The 21,418-nt window shown below is 33.9% G+C and overlaps 1 protein-coding gene across 1 annotated transcript in view; it reads right to left on the bottom strand.

The window, feature by feature from the left end:
* The window catches only part of GBE1 (1,4-alpha-glucan branching enzyme 1), a 277,012-nt gene that overhangs the window by 172,859 nt on the left and 82,735 nt on the right, over nt 1–21,418 (bottom strand). Inside the window, exon 3 of the mRNA XM_003255144.3 lies at nt 13,588–13,703. Coding sequence (XP_003255192.1) covers nt 13,588–13,703 — 116 coding nt within the window. The remainder of the gene's footprint in view (nt 1–13,587; nt 13,704–21,418) is intronic.

Genomic DNA, 21,418 nt, shown 5'->3' with positions numbered 1-21,418 from the left:
GTCAGGAGTTCAAGACCAGCCTGATCCATATGGAGAAACCCCGTCTCTACTAAAAATACAAAAATTAGGCAGGCGTGGTAGCAGGTGCCTGTAGTTCCAGCTACTCAGGAGGCTGAAACAGGAGAATTGCTTGAACCTGGCAGGCGGAGGTTGCAGTGAGCCCAGGTCACGCCACCGCACTCCAGCACGGGCAACAGAGTGAGACTCCATCTCAAAAAAAAAAAAAAACAGTAAATTTGTAATACAGTTTTTATACCTGGCCTTCTTCCCACGTAAGTATTTTCGAAGATTAGACAAAAACAATCACTGCATACGTGATGTAAATGAAGGGTCTAAATTTACCATACGGAAAAGCAAAGGGAATATTTTTTTTCTACCCAATACCTGACGTATTTGCTTCATTAAACAGAGATGAAACTATTTAAGTAAACAGATAATCAGTGAACAAAAAAAAAATACCTATTGAAAAAATTGCATTCTGAATTTCCTAATTAGGAAGATGAAAATCAGAAACACTCTTCATAGTAACTGCTGGTTCATTGTGAACTTTGAGTTTATATTTCTATTAATACGGAATTAAAATAAAGAGATCACTAAAATTATCAAGGTAGTTTTCTAATAACAATATATAAAAGACCACTTCCTGGGTGATTTTTTCTAAAACTGTACATAGTTAATCGGTAAGATTATATAAATTAGGGTAATATTTAGGCTATAAATGACATTATATATTATTTAATTAAGCCTGCTATGGGTACCAAATAAACATAACTGTTTTCTTGAAATTATTTTAATTTTCTGTTAATTTTATCTGGATACTAAAGTTCATATATTTTAGAAATCTCTTTCTTTGCCTCATAATTTAGTTCATAGTTTTCAATTAATCAAATAAACTTATACAAGACATATGCATATATAATCATCCTTGTGAGGCTCTTTACATCTACGATGTTCAGGAATTGAGAGAGGTGGATAGAGAGAGATGAAATGATCAGATTAAGCCCCTGAGCTCTTATATTATGCAAGACTGGACACTATACGGGAGAAAAGAAGATATCCTGGCTAGTAGCTTAACTAAAAAAGAATAGAAATTAGTTGAACTTCTAAAGCAATAACCTATAGATCAAATTTCACTAGCTACCATTATTTTAGATTTCTTATTTTAAAACATGCCATCACAATGTATTTTTTTTCTTTAATAAAAAATAAGAAACCTTTCCAAGGTTGAATCCATAGCAACAGCTTGAATAGGATAAAGGGTTTCTCTAACAAAAATAAATACTTACAAATCATAATTTTAAAACTTCACTAAAGGAAAAGACTGAGTATATTAGCTATGAAAAATAAATCTGGAATGTGATACAAATGGGTGTCAGATCAATTTATACAAAACTTTGGGATAACAGACACCAATGTACAGAACAAAAAAAAGACTATTTTTGAGGTATAATACACATAGCTTCTTTGTCCCTGACAACACCAATTAGAGAATTATAAATATATTACAATCTCACTTCTGTAATACTTACACATGAGAAAGAAGAAACTGCAGAATATTGTGAAAGTAAATAAAGGTCAGTAGTCACTTCTAAAACCAGGTCCTGACTTAGAACGATTTAGACAGACAGAAGCTTCTGCACTTATAAAAAGGAGTATTATCCCCCAAGGTTTATACCCTAGTTCCCCTATCTTCTAGCCTAGTTAAGGAGTATTACAATTGTAATATGCTTTTCTTTCTCTGCTTTTCTACTGAGGCAAATCTTTAAAGAAATAAAGAAACAACTAAGTAGGACTGATAAAGTGTTTGCTTCATTTCAAGTACATTACCTGAACAAAAACCTTACAAAGTGAGGTCACTACAAAAAGACAAAGTCCAAAGGGATTATTAGAGATTTAGGAAGCAGGCATTGAAAACGATATCCCTGAACACATGAGAATAACCACTCCTAAGTAAAAAGAAAAGGAACAATGCTGAGATGTTGTAATCATGTAAAGATTGATTAGGTGTCTTAGACTAGAAAACAAATGAATTACACATGATACAAAAATATGGGATTTAAACATCCAAGATATTGAAAGATCAATATCGTAATAAAAGAAAAAGGCTATGAAAAGGGGGAAAAATCAGTGAGCTTTCATTACTCAAAGAGTGTGCTTCAAAGAGACTCATCCATGTGCAGTGAAGGTTAGAATTCGATTAAGTAAACAGTTACAATCTGGTATAAAGCCAATAAAAAATCTAAGAAGTATTTTCAGAAGTGATAGGATAGGGGAAGCACTATCATAGGATGAGTTGAAGTTCTTTTAAAAATGTTTTATTAAGTATAATTACAAAAGTCTATCTGGTGATAAATTCAATCATTTGAAGAAAAGAATATGATTCCTAAGCAATCATTCTTTTTTTATTTTATTTTTATTTTTTTTTTGAGACAGTCTCACTCTGTCACCCAGGCTGGAGTGCAGTGGCGTGATCTTGCCTCACTGCAATCTCCGCCTCCCAGGTTCAAGGGATTCTTCTGTCTCAGCCTCCCAAGTAGCTGGGACTACAGGTGCATGCCACCACGCCCAGCTAATATTTTTTTTTTTTTTGTATTTTTAGTAGAGACGGGGTTTCACCATATTGGCCAGGTTGGTCTCGAACTCCTAAGCTAGTGATCCACCCGCCTTGGCCTCCCAAAGTGCTGGGATTACAGGCGTCAGCCACCGCACCTGGCCCCTAAGCAATCATTCTAAGTGCCATTGCAATGAAGTAAAATATAAAGCATGGAGGGAAAAAAAAGAAATAACCCCTAAAAGAAATCTAGAGAAATTCCAAAGACTACACACAGAATACACAATTCTAAAAATTATAGGATCTTTTAAGAAAACATACAATTACATATTCAATAAACATTAAGACTATTACGTCCAAGAATATAGTTAATGACTTAAACAGTTAATGATGAGATGAATTCCTCTTGAATGTTTAAATATTCTTTACAAATTAAGATCTCACAGGCTGGAACACTATCATTCTTTTCTCTCCTTTCTTCTACAAAAATCTGTATTTTGCCAGGTATAGGTGATATTAGAGGAAAAAGAACTGGAAATAGATATGTATGTACAATGATGAAAGTAAATACAACCACCAAGAAATAAGAAAGTGATGAAATAGTTTGTATTATGGGAAAGAGATAATGACTACCAGTGAGAAGTAGCACTAGATATGTGTTTGGATAATTTCTTGTCAATTGATTTTTTTAACAGCATTCCATTAGGTTATAAGGTCAAGAATTGGAGTGACCTTTGGATAACGGACTCAGGCACTGGAGGTGGAAACAGTGATGATGGGAAGAAACAGTGGTAAATAATAGGATTCTACACAATAAAGCTTGTTACTTTCGTCCTTCCTTGTTCAGATATATCTAAATCTTTAAACATAAATGCCCCCATCTTGTGTAGATAAAGCAAAGGCACAAGGCAGCAAACTTTGAGCTTGATCTCTAAGTGTGACAACCCCTCTGGAAAAGTAGAGAAAACTACTGAATAAACTAGTGAATATAATTCAGTCAATAAAGCACCGGTCTGGGAATTACTCACCTGACCAATGAGTGAGGCATGGGGAATATTCATAAGATGAGACGCAGTGACCTATGGCTGACTGTTTAAAAAAAAATTGTATGTTCATGAGAACACATAATTTTCAATTTGAGCGCCAGTCACGTGGGGAAATGTAACGTTACTGACATATTAGGATGGATAAAGATGAACATACTGAAGTGCAAAACACACACACACACACATACACTAAACCACACACTTTAAATTGAAGAAAGTTAAACATTAATTTTAACATTTAACATAAACTTAACTGTGATATTCAATAAAAGAACCTAGCTTAAATGTAAATGTTTAAATCATGAATGAGATTGTATAGTATGTACTTTATCAGGAGAAAAAGGTTATTTCCTGTAGGCATACCTTTATTCATTATTATTTGAAGGTATACTTGGCCAAAGTGCAAATACTTTTATTAAACATAACCAAAAATAATGCCCACCTAAACAGTCACAAACTGTAATTTTCTTCCTTTTTCTGGCACAGCAATAAAACATCAAATACTAAACAAAAGCTCTCTTGAAAAAAAATTGGATGCCTACCTAATTTAGAAGAAAAAAGCATGAAATATTTTTATTTTTAAAAAAATATATTTCTAAAGAAAAATGTGAGAAAGTGTTCAATTTTCCAGACTTTATAATCATATTTAAAATATACTATGCCCACATTGAAGGAAGAAAGAAAAAAAGATGATAAAATACAACATATTTCACAGTACATAGATATAAGAAAAGTAAGTTTGCTAATACATTTAAAGTATCTATGGAATCAATGTTTACATTAAGGGCTCAATCAGGAAACAGAACTTTATGGACAGTATAATTTTTTAGATAATGGTGATTCATTTGTACAAGCATTAAGTAAAATAGAGAAAAAGAATGTCTTTTTATAATCATTTTTCTAAAATGTATCCTACAACCACCTGTCGCATTAAACACTTGTTGAGATTGATTTGTATACTCTGATGTGCCTAGAATACAAACATTTTCCCCTTTAATTCAGTAGGAAAATATTAGGCTTTTATATATATCTTTGACAGCAGTTTTCAACCCTGAAAAGCAGTAGGAACTCCTGAGGAATATCTTAAAGATGGCTGAGCCTGATTTCTAACCACTGCCACCATCCTACCAATTGTTCTTGATTCAGATTTTGTGACCTGCAGTCTAGTGCTTTAGGAGATAAAAGCTAGACCTGAGAAGGTAAAAGACAGAGTAGCTACAAGTACCAGTGTTCCAGTAATAAAATGATAGATCTTTATTTTTTAAAAATAACAATAATAAATTATCATAAAGGAAAGAAAATATCAGGTTACAGGGAATATATTTCCTAAAATCCTCGTAATAACACTTTTGCAAATCATAAATATTTTGCAATAAAATTTGTCTCAATCTCTACTTTGCATTTTAAATGTATTTCTTATGTTTTAACAAAAATTTACAATTATATTTAATCCTTCATTGCCTAATCTTCCTACTAATTTATTTATTTTTTAAATTTTATTTATTTATTTTTTAGACGAAGTTTCACCCTTGTTGCCCAGGCTGGAGTGCAATGGTGCGATCTTGGCTCACCGCAACCTCCGCCTCCCGCGTTCAAGTGATTCTCCTGCCTCAACCTACCGAGTAGCTGGGATTACAGGCATGCCCTACCATGCCTGGCTAATTTTTGTATTTTTATAGAGACCTGATTTCTCTGTTAGTCAGGCTGATCTCGAACTCCCCACCTCAGGTGATCCACCAGCCTCGGCTTCCCAAAGTGCTGGGATTACAGGTGTGAGCCACCGCACCTGGCCCTTCCTACTAATTTATTATTCTCGAAAAATAAAATTTAAATATCTGTATAAACTTAAGTTAATCTCACTTAAATCATTGAAGGCTTCCATGCTGGCTCAGAAATTTATCCATCTGTGGTCCTGAGCATACCTATGATTGTCCTTAAACTCACATCATTTACTTATGAAAATGTTTCCACTATACTTGGGAATGCGGTCGTAAAAGAGTCTGGTAAATTTACTCAAGCTTCTGATCTTACCCTGTTGTTCTAACCCATCAATATTTTTTAAATTTCTCAATTTCCATACTATGCATCACATCAATCATTTTGCCAAACATTAACAGTTTTGTAAAAAAAACAAAAAGTTATCAATGTTACTTTAAATGCCATTACTAAAACTTGATACTTTCCTTCTCAATACGTAATTTTTATTTTAAAATTATAGCAGATATTGGCTCTTTGGTCAGTCAAACTGCCTTTCTGCATTCTTTCCTTGTGTTAGAGAGTATGGAAAGCTTAAAATCACATTTTTCTCACTCCCTTGCAGCTAGATTTCAACATGGTTAATAAACTCACATAAGAAACAGAAGGAAGAAGCAAGTACATGAGGTAGATCATATAGGGATCAATTGTTTTTGCCTGAGAATGCAGAGTGATGCTTAATCTAATAAAATCCATTATCTACATAGTCACAAAGAGTGGAAAACTTAAAGATAACTATCGAGCGGATATGGAAGTGCTAGGAAGGGAAAAGTATGGTCCCTTTAAATAATAGAGAAAAGGGAAGGGAAGTGCTGGGTAGAGAAAGCTGGGTTCCTGGCTAAGGCTCCACTCCCATGGACCTAGGTGAGGACAAGCACTCCTGCCCTTCCAGCCCAAATGCTGCATTTTCCAATACCACCCTGGCCCGCCATGAACCATCATGGGCCTATAAAAACCCAAGACCCCAGCAGGCAGACACACAGGTGGCCAGACGTCGAGAGGACCACATCAGCCTAAGCAGCTGGAAGGCAGGAGGACATGGAGGGGGCACGCCAGCTGAAGAGCACCCTAACAGACACCAGCACACCCGCAGGCCATATACTGGTGGGACAAGGCAGAGTTTGGCCAAGGCAATCTGAGGAGAGCCAGAGCCACTGAAGGGCCCAACTCCAGGGGAAAACCACCTCCCTACTAGCTCCGCCATCAGCAGAGAGCTACTTCCACTCAATAAAACCTTGCCCTCATTCTCCAAGCCCAGACGTGATCCCATTCTTCCAGTACACCAAGGCAAGAACCCGGGATACAGAAAACTCTCTGTCCTTGTGACAAGGTGGAGGGTCTAACTGAGCTGGTTAACACAAGCCACATATAGACAGCAAACTAAAAGCACACGGTAGCACAAGCCCACTGGGGCTTCATGAGCTGTAAACATTCACCCCTAGCCACTGCCGTGGAGTTGGAGCCCCACAGCCTGCCTGTCTGTGAGTTCTCGCAAAGGTTTGAGCAGCGGGGCACTGAAGTAGTGAGCCACACCCCCATCGCGCGCCCTGTGAGGGGGACAAGGGAACCTTTCCCATTTCAATGTCATCATTAATTACTTCATGACACTAATAATTTCTATTTGTACCTTCCTACACATAATTATGTGCACATTCGGAATCAGCTTTTTCATGAGAAATAATCATAAAAAGGGACTGTGCATGGAAAAAAAATATTTTCTCCGTGCATTTGGTTTCAAAATTCAAATTTTAAAATTTATTTTTATAAGCAGAGTTTATTACAGTTATCATGCAAAAAGACACAGAAGTTGGCAATACCTAGGAATGCTCGAGGCAGAGAGGATGAAGAGGACGGGGAATCTGTATTTCAACTAAGACGAGAAGCAGTACTTTTTTTATGAAAAATAAGAACACAATTTGACTTAACCTAGGACCTCATTTCAGAAGAACACAACACATCTGGAATATCAGAAAGTTTGGAATCCAAGTAAGTTTGAGAGAAGTGGAATAAGGTTCACATGAGCAAAGCTGGAGGCAGAACCTGGATTGAAGGCTTAAAGAATGGTAAGGAAATGGCAGAGCCTGGAAAATTAAATGGTAAAAATAGAAAACTTGAATGTGTCAAAAAAAAAAAAAAAAAAAAAACCTGCCAGCACTATGAAGACAAATAGTACAGATACATCCAAACCTGAGAGCAGCTGGGCCTAAAATGCCCCAACATTTTGAAAAGAAAAAAAAAACCAACAAAATTTCTTCAGATGTTAAAATTATTTTTATATAGTAACTCTATTAATTGTAAAATGAGTTCATGTCTCAGGATCAAATGGAAAGAGGTGCTGCTCAGCTGAGAACAATGTGCTCATGAGATTGCTTATAGTTCTATTCACATGAACAGATATTTGCAAAAATCACCCACTGTAATTACCAGTGCAAAACATTATGGATTATTATTTCATTATTATTATCACTTCAAACCTCTCAACATGACTGTAAATGTGACTTCTTAAGTCAATGACATAGAATTAATTGGCAATCACAAACTAACTATATTTAGCATAATGATAGAGTAAACCCTGTTTAATATAAATATGCAAATGTCAATGGCATTCTTATTTACAAAGGCAACAAACAAAAGCCATCACCTGTGTATTCTTCAATTTATATTATTTCATTACATTCTAGTTTGTATATGAAATGATGCCTATTCTGAGAGAATTTTTTAATTCAAAGGAAGTTTGCAACAGTGTTTCATAATAGTAACACATATTTATACATACACACATACATATTCACATATATTATTATACTACACATCCATTTAATTTCTGTAGGTTGAAGTGGTGTTTTTAACCTCTTAGAAATGCTGATTAAATAAGTTCTTTAAGTAATTTATGAAAATTAAACAAACGAAAATTACTAGATTGATGTTAGACATGAGACTTGTTAAACTAAAATAACCTACTGTTAGCTCTTGTAAACATTTTCTTTCTACATTACACGTAAGTGGTCTTCTTGGGATATGTTAATGGTTAATTTTAAATTTTAAATCTCAAGCACTTCTCCTTTATAATCTGTAGGCAAAGTTACAAAGGAGTACACAATAAAAACAAAAACCACATCCAGCAAAACACTCAACATTGTTGAACGATTTACAGGGTAAATTCAGAGCACTTGTATGACCCAAATGCAGGAAGCAGGGAGGGTAGAAAATGAACATTTAGTTCTTCTAAGCAGTGGTAATGAAGGTGGAGCCCTGATTTTAATACCTCAAGAAAGCATACAATTGTTATAAAATTATGTTAGCGATTATAAGAAATACACTTGAGTGATCTAGAATAAGTATATTAATAAATTTTATTTCTTTTTATAATAGTCATTCATATCAAAGTAGAATGCTTAGCCAGAATAAATATTAATTTATACCTTGCAGACATCACTCTATTAATAATGGGTATGGACTTGATTCTTCAAGTAACTAACATAATAATGTACCTTTTGAGATTTGCATGATGTATTGGGAGGGGTGCAGCAAACTGAAGACTAATAGGCACAGGATAATCATATTTTTATAATAGAAAGCATATAAATACAGAGAGGCAGAGGACAAGGGCAAGGACAGTTTACAAATGCCTAAAAGCCGATGAGCAAGAATATCCATAAAATCTATCAAGAGTGGATGGTAGCCTGGAGGGCCAGGCCATTAATGATTATAAGAAGGGCTATTTTTCTTTCCATATTTTTTTTAATTAACTCCTATTTTTTAAACAGACATTATGAATCACATTGCATAATTAGAGAAAAAGTAAAACTGACTCTCTTCAAGTAAAAATAAGGGCATTTCAAATATCAAAATAAAAAGTTTTCCTGGGTTGAAACACGTCAAATGTCCTGTCGTTTTCCACATGTCTAAAGAAATATACATGTGCATATATGTATGAAAGTTTAACTTTTTATTCACGTAAAAAATTTCCAAGGAAAATCTATTCCAGAGAGAAATATTATTTTTAAATCTGTATGTTCAGGAAACTATGTAAACTGAAAATTTGAAAAGAACAATTTAAACTCAACCAAAATGCCATGCCTTGGCTTTCCAAAAGAGGGAGATATAACTCCACTGCCACAAACATATCAATGTGACACATAAATGATCTACTCAAATACAGAACTTATCAAGAAAATAATTTTAAGGAAAAACTCTAAATTATGTGTTTATTTTAGCCTTACGATTTTAATTGCCTAAAAAGCACAGTTAAATCTATGAAAAATATCATGATCTACAATAATAAAATGAAAGCTGTTCCAGCTCCTTTACAGAGAGCTCAATTGTAGAATAAAAATGTGACAAAAGACTTACAGTATTTAGATTTTGAAAAATAGGTTTAGAGATGACAGATGTCAGTTACTAAAATTTGTACCTTCTGATTGTTATTTGAAAATTAAAATTTAGGATTATTCTGAACTAGAGACAGAATGCTACTCATTTCTTACAATGATTACTAAAATTCTCTAATTTCCTTGAGCAGTGGTTTGTTGCTCTCATTGAAGAGGTCCTTCACATCCCTTGTTAGCTGTATTTCTAGGTATTTTATTCTCTTTGTAGCAATTGTGAATGGGAGTTCATGATTTGGCTCTCTGCTTGTCTATTGTTGGTGTAAAGGAATGCTTGTGATTTTCACACATTGATTTTGTATCCTGAGACTCCACTGAAGTTGCTTATCAGCTAAAGGAGTTTTGGGGCTGAGATGATGGGGTTTTGTAAATACAGAATCATGTCATCTGCAAACAGAGACAATTTGGCTTCCTCTCTTCCTTTTTGAATACGCTTTATTTCCTTCTCTTGCCTGATTGCCCTGGCCAGAAGTTCTAATACTATGTTGAACAGGAGTGGTAAGAGAGGGCATCCTTGTCTTGTATCAGTTTTCAAAGGGAATGCTTCTAGCTTTTGCCCATTCAATATATTAGTTGTGGGTTTGTCATAAATAGCTCTTATTATTTTTAGGTATGTTTTATCAATGCTTATTTTATTGAGAGTTTTTAACATGAAGGGATGTTGAATTTTATCAAAAGTCTTTTCTGCATCTACTGAGATCGTCATGTGGTTTTTGTCTTTGGTTCTGTTTATGTGATGGATTACATTAGTTGATTTGCATATGTTGAACCAGCCTTGCATCCCAGGGATGAAGCCAACTTGATCAAGATGGATAAGCTTTTTTGATGTGCTGCTGGATTCGGTTTGCCTGTATTTTATTGAGGACTTTTACATTGATGTTCATCAGGGAAATCATTCTACTATAAGGACACATGCTCATATATGTTTATTGCAGCACTATTTACAATGGCAAAGACATGGAACCAACCCTAATGCCCATCAATGATAAACTGGATAAAGAAAATGTGGTATATATACACCACAGAATACTATGCAGCCATAAAAAGAAATGAGATCATATCCTTTGCAGGGACATAGATGAAGCTGGAAGCCATCATTCTCAGCAAACTAACACAGGAACAGAAAACCAAACACTGCATGTTCTTACTCACAAGTGGGAGTTGAACAATACGAACACACAGACACAGGGAGGAGAACATCACACACCAGGGCCTGTTGTGGGGTGGGGGTGAAGGGAGGGAACTCAGAGAACGGGTCAATAGGTGCAGCAAACCACCATGGCACACGTATATCTATGTAACAAACCTGCACGTTCTGCACGTGTATCCCAGAACTTAAAGTAAAATCAAAATAAAAAATGAAAATAAAGCTATATTAATCAAAAATAATAATAATTAACAGGTATACACTGGTACTGTTCAGGCAAAGCAGAATGTAGGGTGAGCCAGTAATAAAAGTACTTAGTGTATCGAGTTCTTGTAATGAGTCAATGACAAAATATATGTAAATTAGTTAGCTGTCAATGGGAAACATTCAGTAAGTGGTAGCTGCTTATGTTGGTATTTTTCATGCTTCCTACTTTGGCTAACAAAGCAAAAAAATCGATGAGCTGTTTATTCTTATCTTTTAATAGATGATGCTGGGTCTAGTAATGAGGTAATGAGTGTTTAATAATATAATCATACAGAGCCCTCTTTGAGAGGGAAAGGAGCTTTATGTCTATTTAGTTATGTTTATTATAGTGATTCTCCACCAAAAGAAGGAAAATCTGTTTTTCAAATTTAAAAACTTGAAACAGCCCATTGCACCTCTTCCACACACCTAGCTCCTTAGCTTGATAGTTACTTCCACAGGAAGCCGCCTCTACTGAGTGGACCGTGTCCTAGCTCTTAGGCTTATTGGAGCAGATAGAAATTAAAAATAACTAATTTATTAGATTATTTCCTTAAAGGCAGTAATTTTTAAAATTCTGATTCCCTATGCATATTACGGTACCAGGTGCACAGAAGATACTCAATACATATTTGTTGAACTAGTGAAAATATGAATAAATAGAACTCGGCAGCTAAAAATCAACCTTATGAGGTGATGGACTGTAGTGTAACCCTGCAATCAAAGCTCCACTATGATTGGGAACTTTCCTGGGCTTCAACTAGAACATTTGAGGGTCACAGAATCAAGGAGTTCAGGGATTTCACAGCTGCAATTGGTGCCAAGGAGCTGTTTGCTATTTAGATTGGTTCTCTTAGTTAATTGATTGTAACAAGTAAAAACTCAGTAAAGTTAATCTGCCAATTATCTCAAAAAAATATATAAAAAGGAAAAAGGCAGAAAAAATTTCTGCAACACTTTTTAAAAAGTAGTAAGTTCAGTTCTTAAAAAAGGTTCCGAACCTAAAATAAAGGCTAAAAAAACATCCATTAAGACCTAAAGCAGCAATGCAAACAATAATAGTTGCCTTGCCACAGTTTCTATAAAATTAGCCCTTATAAACTATTGAAGAATCAAATTGTTTGATTTACTTCTTCAAAGACTGAGTCTCCAAATGGCTTTAACACTCAATAAATATTTTTTGAGTGTCTACTCTGCCAGGCACTGTTCAAAGAATCGGGAGTATACAGGAGTAGGAACAACAACAACAAAAAAAACCACACAGCAAAGGCCATGCTCTCATGGAGCTTATACTGACATGGAAAGGGGATTATTTATATTAAATTTTAATTCCTCTTATCGTATACTGTCGGTATTTTTCTCTTTTTTACTGTAGATTAAAAAGAACCTTGACTGCCATCTCTTACTAAACGTCTTCTTATTCCAAACAAGATTCTTCTCTGCTAACTATTATTGTGTGGCAATAGCTTATTAAATTTTACATACACTTATAATTTCATTATTTATAAAATATTTTTAACAACCTACAAAATAAACATACTGTGCATTTTGATTTACTATATTTAAGTAACTCTGAGTTAATATTGTTAAATAACAAATACCAATAAAAACAACAACTCAATCATAGGATTTATCATGGTAAGTGTCTAAGGAAGGAAGACACAAGGGACATGGAAATATTACATAATTATATGACCATGGAGTAAAATCAAGTAAGTGTGAAAAGATTTACATCGCTTCTCTTGTAATCAAATGCCTTAAATCTGTGATCCAGATTTTGGAGCCCATCCTTCAGACATCCCTTGATGAGACAAGAGCAGCTGACTCTAACTGCTCTGCAGACCTTGAATGCAAAACCACATGGTCAACGAAAGCAGAGGGAGTGTGGAGGACACTCTACCTGCCTCCAACAGAGAGACCCCTGGGCTAATTCAGGTGGCTTTTTCACAGAAGAATATGATAAACAAGACAACGCCACCACCATGTCAGAGGCCAGAAAGAGGAAGAAGCAGAAGAAGCAGCCTCCAAAATGCATGAGCGTCCAACACAGCATCCCCTCCCACATCAATTTCATCCGACATCTTTACAGATAAAAATCCTCTCTACATTGGCTGACTTGAAGGCAGGTTTCATTTTTCCATTAAACTTTGTTTCCCGAGCTAAAGTTTTACAATTACTCAAAATCACTTTTAATATATCATTTCTTACATAAAGTTTCCAAACTTGTGATAACAATACAACTAAGTTTGGTTCTTTACCAGCCAAACAATTCTAATCTAACCCAATTCAACTCATCAAGACCTTCTCCTAAATTTTCTTCTATTTGTACATTCAGACTGTTTCTCCCACAATTATCATGTATCAGTTGTACATTCTAATAGTTTAAATCAATCTTGGCAAACAAGATAAAAAGAAAATGATAAGTTCAAGAAAAAATAGGAGGGAGGAAAGTACCTTTAATTTGGATCCATGAGGCACGAGTACAGATTTATCCTGCTTTGGTGGGATATACAGCTCCCATTTTCCATAGTCCAGTTTTTTATATGGGTATGAAAATGGATTCCAACCATCTAAAAAAATAAAGAAGATCAGTTAACAACAGCATGATAGGACTAATAGTTAATGAATTTCAAGAAAAACAAAATACTGCTTTACTTGCACAAAAAATCAAATTGTCTAAAAAAATCGTTTTCTAAAGTGTTAATCAAAATACTAGTGGTTTAGAAAAGGCAGGTTATTCTTAATTTATTTATTATAAAAAGGATTTTAAAGTGTGCTTTTGCATTTTATAATTAAGACTGTAACATTTTCAGTTGTGGTTTCAACTCTAATACTTCTGTCAATAAACAGAATGCAAAAGAAAATGATGGATCCTTTTTTTAGAAAACGCCATCAACAAAGAGACATATTATGAACAAACAGAAATGTACATGCCATGGTAGAAAAATAATGAAAAACCATTAAAATCATATAACATTTACTGAATTTCATAAGAGTGTGACAGAGCTGACATAAAATGTAAAGAAATGCTGTAAGCAAGAAAGGTAGAAGGTTATAAAAAGTATAGGAAGTAAAGAAAAGGTGGAATGCAGAATGTGGAAGAAAGTAAAACAAACAAGAGCAGACTCACATGCATGGAACTTAACATATCATAAGGGAGGCATTAAAAACTAGTGAGTAAAGGACACACTATTTAATAAGTGGTGCTGGAACAACTGGTTATCCTTATGAAAATAAAATAAAATAGATCTCCACCAACTAATATGTCCCCATATCATTTGAACATGGATTAATATTTATACATGATAGGCAGAACCATGAAATGCTTAGAAGAAAATACAGATAAATATATTTACAATATTGGAGTATAAAAGGTTCTTTAAGTAAAATATTTTTTAAAACCATAAAACTTTAAGACTGATAATTCTGACCATTAAAACTATAAACTTGTCATCATAAACAGGTGAATCAATAGAATGACAAGACAAGCTATAAATTGGGAGAATACATTTGTAATGAATATACCAAAAGAGAGAGAGCATCAACAGTACATGAAGAACATTGTAAGTCAAAGAAAACAAACCAAAAGAAAAATTGACAAAAAATATATTCAGGAGAGGACACTTGAATGACCAATAAACATATGTAATGATACTCAAAAGCTCACTGTTCAATCAATCACAAATTAAAACAACAATAAGATATCATTTTGTACTCAGGGCATTGGCAAAAATTAAAAGTTTAAAAATATCGAGTCAGCAACCATATAAAACATTGCTGCTGAGGGTACCATTGGTAAAAACAACTTGGCATCATATGTGATGAAAAGCTGAAGATATCTTAACCCCATAGCCCAACAATTCAGCTCCCAGGAAATAGCTCAGAGAAATTCTCCTAAATGTACACAAGAAGGCATTCAAATTTACTCACTGAAGAATCTTGTGTCATAGCCAAAAAATTGGAAACTATCAAAATTTCAACAGCCACAATATGGGTAAAACCTTGCAGTATAATTAAACAACTGGATGCTGTACAATGGTATAAAATGAATGAATTATAGTACCAACATATGCAAATATCCCACACACAAAAGTTAATTTTAAAAGAGTACAGAAGAATAGCATTTATATCAAGATCAAGAACTATCAAAACATTATATGAAACTTATTGATCATATGTATGTAGTAAAAATATTAAATCAGAAATAGGAATATGAAATACCAAATTCTATGGTGATTCCCTGTGGGTAGAAGAAAGGGAACACAAGAAGCTTCAATAACATCTGTATTATGTTTTGTTAAAGTGAGTTGTATACACATAGATGTTTATTACATTATTTGCTATTTGTTTATGCCTAAAATATTTCATGGCATAAAAAAAATCAAGCAGCCTTGTGGCATATACTGTGTCGCTAAGACATTACATTCTCAACTAAGGACATAATAAAGGAATAATCAGGAAACTCATTTTAGGCCATTTTTTCTTATGCCACATTTCACTCTTCTCTCTCAGCCAGTCTGAACACCGGGGGTAAAACAGGAGTAAGAAATAAGATTTAAATAAAGGTTCTTCTAAACAGTTACCTATTCTCCATCAAGAAGACAACCTGAAAATGTCTAACAGCAGTTTATCTTCAACGGCAGCTCTACAAGTTTGGTGAGGTATACTCCTCTTCACCTAAAAACCTCAAAATACATCTCACCTATACATGCTGTGACATTCCATTACCAAAACAAAGAGTTTAGTCCATAATTAGAGAAAAAATAACAATAAAAGCTTAGAATATAAAAATCTAGGTACTAGAACACTATATGATTCCTGCATTTCCTTTTAGCTAATCACTTAAGACAAGCAGCAGATCTTTTCCCGGTTAGATAGAACTGAAAATAAAGGGTACAGTTGATTAGTTCATTCATTCATTCATTAAATATGTAATTCATGCTTAATGCAGGCCCAGTTCAATGCCAAACCAAATTTAGTGTTCCAAATTAGTCATATCTCATAAATAAAAGGTTAAACTGAGTTATAATAGACCAATATAAATGAGAAAATGTACAATGGTGTATCCACTAAAAAATTTATTTAAAGATTTGGATATTTTGAAAGTGAAACTTCAATGATATGTGAAATTTAGATATGCAGATTTATTTGTAAGAGCTGTTTTCAGCACTGTGAAAATGGTTTCCAATATCATTTTTTGAAAATTGATGAACTAGTTCTTTAGCTTGATATCAACTATTGTTTTAAGACTATTTAAATAAGCAAAGTATTAATATTTGGTAAAGAAAAATACTTTCACTATGTCGCATTTTTCTTTTATAATCGTTTAATTATATAAAACTCCAAAGCACATGCTGATTATTTGTAATTATACACTGTAAAAAACCTGCTTTCTTTGCATCTTCAAGAGTTTCATTTTAGTAATGCCCCTCTCCTCATGGGAACTCAGGTGTTGGTTTTCACTGCAGGTACTCTTTTCTTGCCAAACACAAATTAAAGCAAGACTTAGAAAATCTTCACATATTTACCCCCACCCAAAAAAATCCAGTACATTAGCCATCATAAATGTTTAGCATACTAAAGATTTCGTATGGGAGAGAAAGAAGAAGGTCTGCAAGCATATACATACGAAACTATTTAAGACTTTTCCATTAGTCAGTTTTCTCTCCAAATAAATCCCTCTTCAGCTACCCCACCATCAGTGTTTCCATCTCCTTGGCTCTTTCTCCGATCATTGCTAAGTCCTAAATTCTCCTCTCTCTCATTCCTTTACTAGTGTTTCTTCTTTCCATTCAAAACATGGGCACCAACCAAAATATCCACTTCTACCACACTACATCACACAAAGGATTTTTTCCAATAACACCAGTTCCTGCCTAATATGAGTTTCTCAAAATATCTAATAAAAACAGCTTTACTCCACAGAATACACATATCTCAATATCCAGAAACAGAATAATCAGGAAAATCATTGGACTTGGATCTGTGCTTATAAACTTAACATGAAACACTTAGCTAAGAAAGAAGGAACTATCATTAAGGTGTATTCAGGTGTAACTGCAGGAAGCAATCATGGAAGCACACAGTTAAAAATAAATACATAAAATTCAACTTCAAATTATTGGTATAAAAATACTGAAAATTGATTTTAAGTAAAATGTGATTTAGAAAAACACAGAAGGCAAAATAATATACACTGGTAGACACATTTTAGGGAAATGCATGTCTTGTGAAATAAGTCATGTGACTACTACAGAATATAATTGAAAATAAAGTAATAATATTAATAACAATAAATAGTACAAAGTCACATCAGAGCATATCTAAAGACATATTTATAAAAAAATCAGTTTACTCAAACTTTTTTTCATTTAATCCTACACGACTTATGCTGAGTACACGAGAGAGAATTAATTTAATTATGTAATGCAAAGAGTTTGCATTGCTATGCAGACCTGAGGATGGAAATAAACATGACTCTTCATCATGTGTGACAATCATTTGCTTCTCTACCAAGCATAGAACTACACATAGAACTAGAAAGGTCTCTATCTAGGTCAGTGGGTTCTTAAACCATAGCTCACATGAGAATCACATGGATTTGTTAAAATACAGCTTGCTGGGTCCCAGTCCTAGAGTTTTTTATAAAGATCTTTGGTGAGGCCTAATAATTTGCATTTCTAAAAAGGTCATAGGTGATGTTGATGCCAGTGGCCTAGGCACTACACTTTAGAAACAACTGCCCTGGTTAAAATGATGTGTTTGCGTGTTCTCTACTTAACAGTTTTGTGAGTAATTTTCTAGATGAAGTTAAACTAAAAGGCTATCAAATAATATATCAACAGGTCAAGGGACTTCTGAAATCAAAAATCTCATAAATAATCCTTTGAGGCAAGTGTTAATCACATGAAATATAGGATTTTAGATTTAGGATTGACTGGAGTTGTAAAGCCCAGGAAGGATGACCAGTGAGAATCAGATTAAACACGCAATCTCAGACATCAAGGAATTTAAATGTATTAATGTGAGGGAACAGAAATGATAATCAGAACATGAGAAGACAACATGCATTAAAACCATTATTGAATATACTATTATTATTAGTGTCTACAGATAATATTTTCTATGATATTCACACCAAAACATTGCTTGGTTAAAAAGTATAAGCAACTGATAACAAAATGAATAAAAATTTAAAGGTTTATTTTTCCCATAGAAAAGTGATATTAAACCTTTTAAACGTTAACAGTATTAACTCGTATTCCTGTCTACTCTTCATTATCTACCATAATCTAGATATTGCTAGGCTCAAAGTTAGGTACCCCCAAAACAACGTGTGCTTATTATTTCAGTTTTGGAGAAATTTTAAGAACATGTTTCCTATATGCATAAATTATTTTATTACAACATCTGCTAAAACATTTGATGTTTATCAAGTAAAGAAAACCTGATACAGTTCTCTGTTTTAGTGATACAATGTTAAAATTTATTAAAACTTAGGTACACAAATAAAGACCATACAGGTACTATTTACAATTGAGATAAATGTAAACAAATATAAACATCTTTATGATGATCCACTTTCACTTAATGAATAGCAAATATATTTTCTGTTTCTTATGATTTTCTTAATAACATTTTCTTTTCTCTAGCTTACTTAGTTGTAAGAACACAGCATATAATACGCATAATATACAAAATACATGCTAATCAACTCTATGTTATTGGTAAGGCTTCTCGTCAACAGCAGGATATTAGTAGTTAAGTTTTTGGGTAGTCAAAATTTATACTCAGACCTTTGAGTATGTGGGGAGTAGGCACGCCTAGCCCCCACGGTGTTCAAAGGTCAGCCGTATAGTCTTGGAGCAACATTTAGGAACCTCCAAGAATGTAGAAAGGATTCTGATACTCTTATGCTTGTCTACTTTCTCTTGATAGAAAATTTTGGAGTGGCATATTAATGTTTTTGTTTACACTGTGACTAAGTGGCATTCTTGGAGTCCAGCGTATTTTAATTTGCAGTCTTAAGTCTGGAATAAAGGTAGATTTTAATTATAAATTAAAGTAAAATATTTCTAGGAATCACTTGGCAATTAATATGTACTAATTACTATTTTAAAATAAAAATATAATGTATAGAAACATAGTATTTGAACATCTCTTACTAAAGAAGGTCTTATAGAGCTAATTTACAATAATTAGGTTTTTTTGGCCTTCTGTATTTTTCTTTCTTTTTTATTTTACTTAAGTTCTGGGATACATGTGCAGAACATGCAGGTTTGTTACATAGGTATACATGTGCCATGGTGGAAAACCTGATATATTTCTAAAGCAAATATTTTAATAGGTATTTTATTAACAGGCTTAAATTCATCATATCTGATAAGGCACAAGATTCTATTTGTCCACAGACTCAAAACAAGCTGACAAAATTTAAATCGAGATATGGAAAAGAAACAGTGTGATGCACAGTTTAATATGAACTGCAAACACACATTCAGCAAAGGTGATCAAACATTAACTAAGGTCACTGTATCAGGCACACAAACTCTATGTTTATCTCATACCCAACAACCTTTCCTTTTCAAATGTACTAATCCTCACAAAAAATTCTCAAATGTCAGCCTCCTTCAAACATTCCCAAACTCTTTGATTCACAGTGGAGTACTACTCTTCATCAGCACTTAGCCACTTCATTTCTGCAGCGTTTTTGAGTTTAATACAAATTTTCCTTAGACATGGCTGAAATGGTTCCAATTTAGTATGTAGGGCCTTCCATTTTTCAGGAAGATTCCAATGTGCTAAAGAGTTTGGTTTGCACTTGGGCCAATCCCTGCCACACCCAGACAAGCAGTGAGGCAAGATGCCTGGCAAATGCAATAGGCGAGGCTAATATACAAAGGCTAATATAAAGTCAGTACCGGCCCATATGGCAGATATCAATCCCATCCCATCTGAAAGGATATCCTCGGGTCAAAACAGTTGTTAAATATTTGGAATATCACCACTTTGGAGCAAGGAAACATCCTTCCTCACCATATGATGTCATTTGATTACTTTGTATCATGCAGAATGTATAAGAAATTATAATGCAATGGCTTGTAAAGATTGAAGTTTGGGGACTTTGCTTGTATTAAGGAAGAATCTTGTCATAAAGTATAGAGCTGGAATTTCCTATGGCACTGTTCTTACCCAGGATTATGAGAGAATCACTCAGTGTCTGGGGGGTGACGGACAGTATTCCTTTCTGACATATAGCCCTGTGCTGTTTGATTTTCTCTCTTCCCCTCCAGATAATTCTTCCTCCTCTCAGTTGGGTGCAAAGGAATCACCCTTCTTCAACTTCTGCTGGCAGCTAGTACCCTGGGAGGGACCTTAGTAAGACACTTCCCCTCCCTATCACTATTACCTTGGGGAAACTAACTCTTAACACATATTAGTTTAGCTTAGGTGTGGTTTTCAAGAACAATCTCTAAAGTATATCAGAGTGCCACTAAACTCAGAACCAATGGAATACTAATACCTCATTATTTAAAGAAACATAGTGCTCAGTCATATATATCTAGCTTTCTGGAAATCAGAAAATAAATCAAATACAGTCATTTGCTCATTACTTAACAATGGGGATACATTCTGAGAAATGTGTCATTGGCTAATACCATTATGGTGTAAACATTATAGAATATACTTACGCCAGCCTACATGGCATAGCCTACTACACACCTAGGCTATATGGTATAGCTTATTGTTCCTAGACTACAAACCTGTATGACATGTTATTCTAATGAATACTGTAAGCAGCTGTATCACAATGGTGAATATCTGAGTATCTAAACATTAAAAAGGTGCAGTCAAAGTACAGTATTATATTCCTATGGGACCACTTTTGTATATGCAGTCCCTCACTGACCAAAATGTCATGCAGCATATGACTGAGATCTAGAGCTTCACTTACTAAATTGTTATTTAAGGTATTTATGGGAGAAAATAGTTTTATTATCAAAAAAGTGTGGTTTTAAATAAAAGTATGTTTATTTCTAAAATAGTATTTACATTATGGTACTTTCTATGTAACAAAGGGGATGATAAACGGATATACATCATTGCTTGTAATTTTAAATGAAGTTAACAATGTTTCATCAAGAAACAGCATTTATACTATGATTCTTCTTATGTAAGAAAGGGAGTGATAAATATTCTTGTTTATGATTTCCAAAAGCACAAAATACAGCAAAGGATGCATAGAAATTATTCTGAATATGAGAAGAAAATGCACAGATTAGTA

This window comes from Nomascus leucogenys, chromosome 21 (assembly GCF_006542625.1).
Source record: "Nomascus leucogenys isolate Asia chromosome 21, Asia_NLE_v1, whole genome shotgun sequence".
Lineage (NCBI taxonomy): Eukaryota > Metazoa > Chordata > Mammalia > Primates > Hylobatidae > Nomascus > Nomascus leucogenys.
This window is presented reverse-complemented; position numbering and strand designations above follow the sequence as displayed.